The sequence below is a fragment of the Salmo salar genome, chromosome 03 (assembly GCF_965601325.2).
Source record: "Salmo salar chromosome 03, fSalSal1, whole genome shotgun sequence".
Classification (NCBI taxonomy): Eukaryota; Metazoa; Chordata; class Actinopteri; order Salmoniformes; family Salmonidae; genus Salmo; species Salmo salar.
Window position 1 is genome coordinate 15,890,577 of NC_138293.1, and position 9,999 is coordinate 15,900,575.

Consider the following 9,999-nt stretch of genomic DNA (forward strand, 5'->3'; position numbering starts at 1 on the left):
TTAGTCATGGGTTGATTGGAGGATTCAGCACGGAGGTGTTCTGAAATGCATGTAGAGACTCGGTTATGCGATCAGGAGGAAGAAAGGGAGTTGAGTTGTTGCGGTTTATCATAACAATGAGGACAGCCACAGAACCTAATTCAAAAACATAAAGCTATGATATACATTTCTGTTTAACCATAGAACTTGTCATTGCCCATTCAACTCCATGCTTAAAACCAACCGAAGTGCTCCCCCATGAGGACACAGAATACACAATGAAAAACAAAGTAGTTATGTACCCATAGACATACGCATTTACTTCATTGAACGTACCATATTAATGCCAAGATTAAACAGTTAACCCCAACCTGACTACAGGTTGGGTTTATATTGTGTCAGAATTAAGTCTTATCGCAAATAGGAAAATAGAGCAGAGGGTTTAGAATGTCACTTTATTTTTCAAACTATTGAGAGATGTTAAACACTGAACAAATAAAGATGTCCCAGTCAAAACTGACCAGATCCACATCAATCATCTTTAACATTTCTTTATTGCGAGCTGTGTTTGAGTGATATCGCAGTCTGCAATTTACCCATACTGGACCAGTGTTCACTAAGGACCATTGCTTCAAAAAAAACGGTGCATATTCCAGCATTATCGGACATAGAATTTGGAATTGTCCCACACATAAACCTAGCTCCAAGGACAGGAGTATTATGCGGAACAAATACAGATTCAAAGGCACATTGGTAGGGATGGATTTAGCGGCACACAGTCTGATCTTCGCCTATCTAAAGTCATGTTATATGTGGAGAACAGTAGCAATGCAAGATGAGAAAAGGAAGAAAAAAAAAACTACTTCTCTGAACTATCATGTTTGTCACATGGAAAAAGTTTAGAACGTGTGATGGTACCACAGCACTCTAGGTTTATGTAGTTAACAAAAAAAGCTAAAGAAACTATGCTCGTTCATTCACCATCATGCATGCTTCTCAGTGAGTAGAACATTTCTGCAAAACAAACTTAAAAGATCTGAGGGAATTTTGACATGGATGTCAAAACTATGTACAAAAATTTGAACTTGCAGGTGTTGTGTATTTTTATCTACACGTAACTTTGTGTCAATTATGGAATTACAAAAGTTATCTACCAATGTATAACTAAATACAAAAGGTCTCATTTCTGTACATTCACTAAGGCCGTTCAACTTTAAAAATCTTGTGATGAAATTCCATAAGGCAAAATGATAGCTAAAGGAATGGTGACAAGTATAGTTCGCGCATACAAACATTTCCGTATTTTCTTGTCCTCACAATTGTTTACAGTTTTAATGCATTAGCGCCCTCTGTTTTGACATTTTTGCTCACAGTTCTGCCTGGGTGAGGATTGCTAGGGGATATGGGAGGAAATACAAAAGGTACATTTAACAAATAATTAATTGAAAAAGTAAACAGATTAAAAAAAATATATACTTTTTGGATTGAACACATTCAAAAACAGGCAAAATTTGTTTTCAAGTATTTCCTCCCGGGAATAAGTGTATGATGGCATGGGTACATTAGAACAGAGTGAGGAGAGAGATGTGAGGAGTATGGAATGTTGGATAACTAACGCGCATCGGCCAATAAAAATAAAAGACTGTGCAAAACAATGGTATGCCTCGTTTGCATTGCAGAACAGGTCAACATTTTGTGATGCAAACAGAAAAGCTCTACAGGTTTAGTACATCTGTTTCGATAAACCTCCCCAAAAAACAGAAAAGGTCAAATAAATAGATGCATACATGATAAGACATTTTATAATTTATTTTTTATATATATATATGTGTCACATAAAGCTTCTTGTAACTGCCAAATTGGTGCCAGTATTCCACTTGCTGGACACATTCGGCTTTACTTGTGCTAGATGAACTCTTTCAACCCCTTCTGAGCATAACTGTGCCTCGACTGGACACCTAAACCCCAGTCAACCCTCAACTAGGAGCTTAGTTTGCAATTCCTTGTTAGTAGCAGCACTGCAAACAGGGGCACATCTTTTCTGCAACTTTCTTTTTATTTTTTATCTTTGAAAGAAAGAAAAAAAGAACTGAAACGGCAGCCCTTTGACCAACCAACCAACCAACTTTTTTTTTTTTTTTAACCAAAACCTCATTCGATTATCTCTGAGAGGGAGGCACGGAGGGAGTTTTGCAGTTCTGGCTTTCCACAACTCACAGTGGCTAAAAAAATAGTTTTCCTTCCTCTGTCAAGTGACAGAGACACTCCATCTACTCAGTCTAGGCAGACATATGGCAGGATGTTAAGTTTGCTCTCATCCCCGTGCGGATCCAAAGATATGCACTCTGTCCAGTCGTACCAAGTGCCCTTGGTGTCGCAGCAACCGTTTACCCCTTGCCAGTGCTCCATATGTACTCTGTGGAGGTCCTCGTCAGTCACCTCTCGGCTCACCCCCGGTGTGTCCGTTACCGAGCTGTCCAGCTGCAAGACGTGGACTCCTCGCCTCGCCTCCCTAACATCGCTCTCCTCCCGTTTCAGGTATTCTGACATGAAAAAGTGTGCGCCGGGGGCCTGGACCCCCGAGGATGTGAGCACGTTGCTCTGAAGGTTTAGGTAGGACTGGATGATGTCGTTTCGGGACAGCTCTTTCCAGTTAGTCTGTTGGAAGGGGCTGGGGGTGGGAGCGGGATGCTGCTGCAGGGGCAGGTGAGTCCTCTGCTGGGGCTCAGGGGGAGGTGGCCTTGGGGGTCCTTCCACCTGAGAGGGTTCTTTATGTACCATGGACTTGATCTGCCCCGTCACAGGGTCAAACGTTAGCCTGCGCTCTTTTAACCGCACAGGCCTCGTTTGGTCCTCTGTGTCCTGCCCCTGCAGGTTGACAGAGTAGTCCCTGGACCTGTACTTCTTCCTCTTTTTGCGGTCCGAGCTGGAGGCAGCGACTTCTGCCTCAGCCTTGACCACCACTACAGAGGAGGAGGGGGTGGGTCTCTGTAGTTCTGAGCTCTCAGAGTTGGTTGGGGCAGGCTGGGAGGTTGGAGGGAACACCGGCGGGGGTTCCAGTGTTGCAGCGTTGCGTGGGGGATGGGTGGTGACCTCTGAGGAGCCGGGCCAGTGCAGTGAGGCCCTATGGGCAGGGGGTGGCAGCCCATCCACATGAGATACTTCGGCTAGGGACTTTAAAGACGGGGACTTTAAAGACTGGGACGACAGCAAGCGAGGGCTCCGAGCTGGGCTTGGGATATTCCCTTTTGGTGCAAATGTTGAAGAGCGCTTGGACATCGTCTCTTGCTTCATAGTTCGCGGACTCCGCAGACTTGATGAGAGACAGTGGGGGCTTTTGGCCTGATACTGCCCACCGCCTCCTTCGTCCAGCCTTGCCTGCTGCTGCAACACAGCAGTCTTGAGTAAAGAAGAAGTGCTAGGTAGTTTGGTGAGGCCCGGGGAGCTTGGGTGAGGCTTGACAGCATTGACAGGGATTCTAGAATGTTTGTCATTCTCTAGGTGCTCTGTCCGGGCCCTGTCCGGCGATGGGGGAGCCTCAGGGCTACCTGCAATCCCATTTGTGGGTGGTGGGGTGTTGTACATCTGCTCGTAGGGGGACAAGTTGGAGATTTTGTCCGTTAAGTGCACACTGTCCCTTTGCTCCCCTCTACGCTTTCTGCTGCTTGACTTCTCTGCTTTTGGCGAGTGGATGTTGTGGACGTCATTTCTAGTTTTCACCTCTGGGACACCCTTGCTTGCCATTGAGACATCAGGGGGTGGAATGTCAGTCCGACAGGGGTGGGCACTGCCATTGGCAGAGCCCGGGACACACACGGCCCCCCGCGATGGAGTCTCATTTTGCCCCGGCTCAATCAATTTCTGCCAGCTCCGCAAAAGCTTCTTGGCACGCTTGGCAAGGTCTTCATCCTTGGTCTGCTTCCTCACATCATTGATCAGTTTCCCCAAGCGAGTTTCCTAAGTTGGTAATAAAAAAATTATAAAAAGTGGTTAAGAACACCAGAATCAACAATACATTTTTTTTTTTAAACGTACAAAGCTTTGGGTCTTACCTCAAGAGCTTCTTTGGTGATAGGGAACTTCTCCAAATATGTGATAACTTCTAATACTGCCACCATATTGCAAATCTGCTGGAAGGAGCAAAAGTGGTGATCAGAACACAGAATTTCTCACAATATTGCTCAACAGTCAAGTCACTTAAAAAGTTGGTGTCAAGCAACTGCAGTTACTAGCTAGCTGACACTTCTAAGTAAACAACAGTTGGCTTGCGAGCTGGCCTATTACCTAGCTAGAGCTAAACGCTATGCTGTTATCAACTGGCTAACAAGCAATCTGGCCAATTATTAGTGATGTTGAACGTTCAGGCTGCTGCACAGACACTATGGAAGTTAGCCAGCTAGTGTTAGCTAGCTACATAGTGGTCTTTATCATAGTTTTATAATTGTGTAGTTTAGAGTAATTATCGAGGTTAGCTAGCCAGCTATTTTCGTCCCCCGCGACGCCATTTTTCCAAACCTAGCCAACTATTACCGACGAGCAGCATTGTAGAAACTAAATACATTACAAAGGAACGTCTTGATTAGTGCTATGTTAGCTAGCTACATAGTTGCTTTTGTATCATGATAAGGTGTAGTACTGAAACTATCGAGGTTACCTAGCCAGCTACACGTTCAAACAAAGTCAACAACGCAGCCACTGCTAGCTAGCCTACTTCACCAGCCAGCAGTACTGTATCATTTGTCAATAAGAGTTTTGCAACGTAAGCTTAACTTCCTGAACATTCGAGACGTGTAGTCCACTTGTCATTCCAACCTCCTTTGCATTAGCGTAGCCTCTTCTGTAGCCTGTCAACTATGTGTCTGTCTATCCCTGTTCTCTCCCCTCTGCACAGGCCACACAAACGCTTCACACCGCGTGGCCGCTGCCACTCTAACCTGGTGGTCCCAGCGCGCATGACCCACGTGGAGTTCCAGGTCTCCGGCAGCCTCTGGAACTGCCGGTCTGCGGCCAACAAGGCAGAGTTCATCTCAGCCTATGCTGCTCTCCAGTCCCTCGACTTCTTGGCGCTGACGGAAACATGGATTACCACAGATAACACTGCTACCCTCGCTCTGTCCTCGTCTGCCCACGTGTTCTCGCATACCCCTAGAGCATCGAGCCAGCGGGGTGGTGGCACTGGAATCCTCATCTCTCCAAGTGGACATTCTCTCTTTCTCCCCTGACCCATCTGTCTATCTCCTCATTTGAATTCCATGCTGTCACAGTTACCAGCCCTTTCAAGCTTAACATCCTTATCATTTATCGCCCTCCAGGTTCCCTTGGAGAGTTCATCAATGAGCTTGACGTCTTGATAAGTTCCTTTCCTGAGGATGGCTCACCTCTCACAGTTCTGGGTGACAACCTCCCCACGTCTACCTTTGACTCATTCCTCTCTGCCTCCTTTCCACTCCTCTCCTCTTTTGACCTCACCCTCTCACCTTCCCCCCCCTACTCACACTACCTTGTATCCTTTTCCCTCTCGCTCTCATCCAACACTTCTCACTCTGCCCCTACTCGGATGGTATTGCGCCGTCCCAACCTTCGCTCTCTCTCTCCCGCTACTCTCTCCTCTTCCATCCTATCATCTCTTCCCTCTGCTCAAACCTTCTCCAACCTATCCCCTGATTCTGCCTCGTCAACCCTCCTCTCCTCCCTTTCTGCATCCTTTGATTCTCTATGTCCCCTATCCTCCAGGCCGGCTCGGTCCTCCCCTCCTGCTCCGTGGCTCGACGACTCATTGCGAGCTCACAGAACAGGGCTCCGGGCAGCCGAGCGGAAATGGAGGAAAACTCGCCTCCCTGCGGACCTGGCATCTTTTCACTCCCTCCTCTCTACATTTTCATCTTCTGTCTCTGCTGCTAAAGCCACTTTCTACCACTAAATTCCAAGCATCTGCCTCTAACCCTAGGAAGCTCTTTGCCACCTTCTCCCTCCTGAATCCCCCCCCCCCCCCCCCCTCCTCCCTCTCTGCGGATGACTTCGTCAACCATTTTGAAAAGAAGGTCGACGACATCCGATCCTCGTTTGCTAAGTCAAACGACACCACTGGTCCTGCTCACACTGCCCTACCCTGTGCTTTGACCTCTTTCTCCCCTCTCTCTCCAGATGAAATCTCGCGTCTTGTGATGGCCGGCCGCCCAACAACCTGCCCGCTTGACCCTATCCCCTCCTCTCTTCTCCAGACCATTTCCGGAGACCTTCTCCCTTACCTCACCCCGCTCATCAACTCATCCTTGACCGCTGGCTACGTTCCTTCCGTCTTCAAGAGAGCGAGAGTTGCACCCCTTCTGAAAAAGCCTACTCGATCCCTCCGATGTCAACAACTACAGACCAGTATCCCTTCTTTCTTTTCTCTCCAAAACTCTTGAACGTGCCGTCCTTGGCCAGCTCTCCTGCTATCTCTCTCAGAATGACCTTCTTGTTCCAAATCAGTCAGGTTTCAAGACTGGTCATTCAACTGAGACTGCTCTTCTCTGTGTCACGGAGGCTCTCCGCACTGCTAAAGCTAACTCTCTCTCCTCTGCTCTCATCCTCCTAGACCTATCTGCTGCCTTTGATACTGTGAACCATCAGATCCTCCTCTCCACCCTCTCCGAGTTGGGCATCTCCGGCGCGGCCCACGCTTGGATTGCGTCCTACCTGACAGGTCGCTCCTACCAGGTGGCGTGGCGAGAATCTGTCTCCGCACCACGTGCTCTCACCACTGGTGTCCCCCAGGGCTCTGTTCTAGGCACACTCCTATTCTCGCTATACACCAAGTCACTTGGCTCTGTCATATCCTCACATGGTCTCTCCTATTACATTTACATTTTAGTCATTTAGCAGACGCTCTTATCCAGAGCGACTTACAGTAGTGAATGCATACATTTAATATATACATATATATTTTTTTTTTGTACTGGCCCCCCGTGGGAATTGAACCCACAACCCTGGTGTTGCAAACACCATGCTCTACCAATTGAGCCACAGGGAAGACTATCATTGCTATGCAGACGACACACAATTAATCTTCTCCTTTCCCCCTTCTGATAACCAGGTGGCGAATCGCATCTCTGCATGTCTGGCAGACATATCAGTGTGGATGACGGATCACCACCTCAAGCTGAACCTCGGCAAGACGGAGCTGCTCTTCCTCCCGGGGAAGGACTGCCCGTTCCATGATCTCGCCATCACGGTTGACAACTCCCTTGTGTCCTCCTCCCAGAGTGCTAAGAACCTTGGCGTGACCCTGGACAACACCCTGTTGTTCTCCACTAACATCAAGGCGGTGACCCGATCCTGTAGGTTCATGCTCTACAACATTCGCAGAGTACGACCCTGCCTCACACAGGAAGCGGCGCAGGTCCTAATCCAGGCACTTGTCATCTCCCGTCTGGATTACTGCAACTCGCTGTTGGCTGGGCTCCCTGCCTGTGCCATTAAACCCCTACAACTCATCCAGAACGCCGCAGCCCGTCTGGTGTTCAACCTTCCCAAGTTCTCTCACGTCACCCCGCTCCTCCGCTGTCTCCACTGGCTTCCAGTTGAAGCTCGCATCCGCTACAAGACCATGGTGCTTGCCTACGGAGCTGTGAGGGGAACGGCACCTCCGTACCTTCAGGCTCTGATCAGGCCCTACACCCAAACAAGGGCACTGCGTTCATCCACCTCTGGCCTGCTCGCCTCCCTACCTCTGAGGAAGCACAGTTCCCGCACCCCCCCCCTTAAATGATTTAGATGCACTATTGTAAAGTGGTTGTTCCACTGGATATCATAAGGTGAATGCACCAATTTGTAAGTCGCTCTGGATAAGAGCGTCTGCTAAATGACTTAAATGTAAATGTAAGTTAGTCATCAAGATTACATTTACAAGACGCTCTTATCCAGGGAGATTTACAGATAGCATTCATTTAAAGACAACTAAGTGAGACAACCACATCACTGTCGTAAGGACATTTTCCCCCCTCAATGACACTAAATCGATTGCTTTAAACAGATTCATATTTTTGGTTTGTCGAACTAGCGGAGGTAATGATTCAATAAAATGATGCAGTCAAACAAAAGTGCTGGGTTTCCTTTGGCTATCTACTGTAAAAACATTGTGGCACAAGGAGATGAGCTAATAAATGGTTACTACAGGTTCTCATCTATCGACAGGTAGGCTATATGTAGTCCTTTAGAAGAGCGCAAATAGTACATGTTGCCGTGGTTATTTTCCAAGATCCATTGATTAATATACAATATCAATGTGAACAAATAATTTGTGCGCAGTACTGATTACAGTACAAGCCACTTGGTAAATGTTGGTGTGAGTAGTTTATAAGGTAGTAATTTAGCAAAATATAAGTTCTCAACACATGTATGTGTACAGAGTAATTTTTGTTTTATCTTCAAAATATCACAACCTATTTCTGCATGTTATGAATTTGGACATTTAAAATTGATATTTTGACACTGGACTACAAATCAAAAATCGATAACAGGAAGCACCAACAGTACCATTTTCAATTTATGTTTTAGGAATATCAACAGGATTCTACTTAATCACGTAAAAACTACTGAATGAGCCCAAAACGTGCTTTGATGTATTGATTTTGATGATACAACTGAAATCGTGAAAATACGTTTATTTTTACTACAATTATTTAAAGCATGATACAGTAGCTTGTTGCACATAACTAGCTACCGATAGCTACATTATCTTATCCATAGCAGGAAACACTGAATAAGATAGCCTGACAACTAGGTAACGTTACGTGACATGAGGCTAGCCATGTTAACCTGACCGTATGCTATTTATAATCTTAGCTAGCTAACTAGTTTGCAATGAGGAGTCAACTGTATAGCCATTGCAGCTAAGTAATGTAGCTAGTACTGTAGCTAGGTAGCTTTCTACTAGTTAAGTTAACTAAGCTACCTAAACCTTAGCCAACAAAATCACTACTGGTGTTTAGATAGGTATTGGATAACACATGTCATGTGATTACCTAGCCAACTACTGTTAACTACTTAGAATTTAACAGATAAACACTTGTTTGAAACAGAGGTTTCATTCGCTGGCTCATTGGCTAACTAGCCACAGTTAGCTAACTAGTTCGGTGAAGGAATTAGAAAATAAGCTTGCCAATAAATAACAAAACAAGTTCGACCTCACTCATTGACAAGTTAACTAACGTTAGTTGTTTGGCTAGCTAAGTTAGGTACTTGGTAGCTATTAGCTTGCTATGTACTGTTAGCTACGCAACAACGTGTATGACGACGCGGGCGAGGAATGGGAGAAAAGTCAAGTGTCAAGTGGGCTAGATTGTTAGCTAACTAAAGTTAGGCTAACGCTATTTTGTCTGATATCGATTTAGTGTATCAAGAGTTAAGCTAACTTGTTTTCAACATAGCTTGGTAAACATTACCCTGTTGGCGACGCTAGCAACGAAGTTAGCGTAGCAAGCTGGCTAGCTTTAACTACCTACAGTAGATAAGTCAGTAGCTAACTTAAGCTAGCAAGCAAGGTGTCAACTCACAAGCTTGTATTATTAGCTATAATTTATCAGTGGATATTTGGCATATTATTTTTAAATAAATATGACGGCAAGTATTCGTCCAGATAGCCACATCGTGTTGCTAGCTACTCACATTGCTGTGACTATCGATGGCCTGCAGCAGCCGGTCTCTCATCTGCTGCGGAGTTGCTGAGGCCGTTGTCATTGCCTGTTTGGTGCGATCCGGCGGACGGGGGAGGAATCCTCCAAAACGAATACTTTGGTACTTGCCGACACTCACGGGCCTTTATGGAGATATGCTAGATACTTGAGCCGCATATTTATCTAATGCCTGTACGCTTAAACGTTCGTATAATGTCACATTGATTCGGAAACGGTTATCGCCTGCTTCTGCCTCTTCGGCGCTCTGGAAACTCACCACCAGCTGCTGACTGCTGGATCATTCACAACGGCCTATTGCATTATGGGATGCAATGGACGCACACTTGACCCGCGCACGTAGCTA

The 9,999-nt window shown here is 46.1% G+C and overlaps 1 protein-coding gene across 2 annotated transcripts; it reads right to left on the reverse strand.

Moving 5' to 3' along the window:
* Nucleotides 1-415: 415 nt before the first annotated feature.
* On the reverse strand, nucleotides 416-9,938 carry LOC106598990 (mediator of RNA polymerase II transcription subunit 26). 2 transcript variants are annotated; one of them, XM_014190026.3, is made up of 3 exons: nucleotides 9,628-9,938; nucleotides 4,032-4,106; nucleotides 416-3,936 (listed from the first exon to the last, which is right to left on the reverse strand). In XM_014190026.3, the coding sequence occupies exons 1-3, from the start codon at nucleotides 9,697-9,699 to the stop codon at nucleotides 2,254-2,256; spliced, it is 1,830 nt and encodes a 609-aa protein (XP_014045501.1). In that variant the 5' UTR covers nucleotides 9,700-9,938; the 3' UTR covers nucleotides 416-2,253. The 2 variants fall into 2 exon arrangements, with proteins under 2 accessions (XP_014045501.1, XP_014045499.1); XM_014190024.3 differs by having other exon boundaries at nucleotides 4,032-4,109.
* Nucleotides 9,939-9,999: the final 61 nt, after the last annotated feature.

What these genes read in the sequence shown, in the direction of transcription:
- LOC106598990 (XM_014190024.3), bottom strand. Translation starts at nt 9,699, where the DNA reads ATGACAACGGCCTCAGCAACTCCGCAGCAGATGAGAGACCGGCTGCTG. An exon ending in CCATCGATAGTCACAGCAAT is followed by an intron (nt 4,110 to 9,627) that starts GTGAGTAGCTAG and finishes TGCTCCTTCCAG; the next exon opens with CAGATTTGCAATATGGTGGC. An exon ending in TCACCAAAGAAGCTCTTGAG is followed by an intron (nt 3,937 to 4,031) that starts GTAAGACCCAAA and finishes TTACCAACTTAG; the next exon opens with GAAACTCGCTTGGGGAAACT.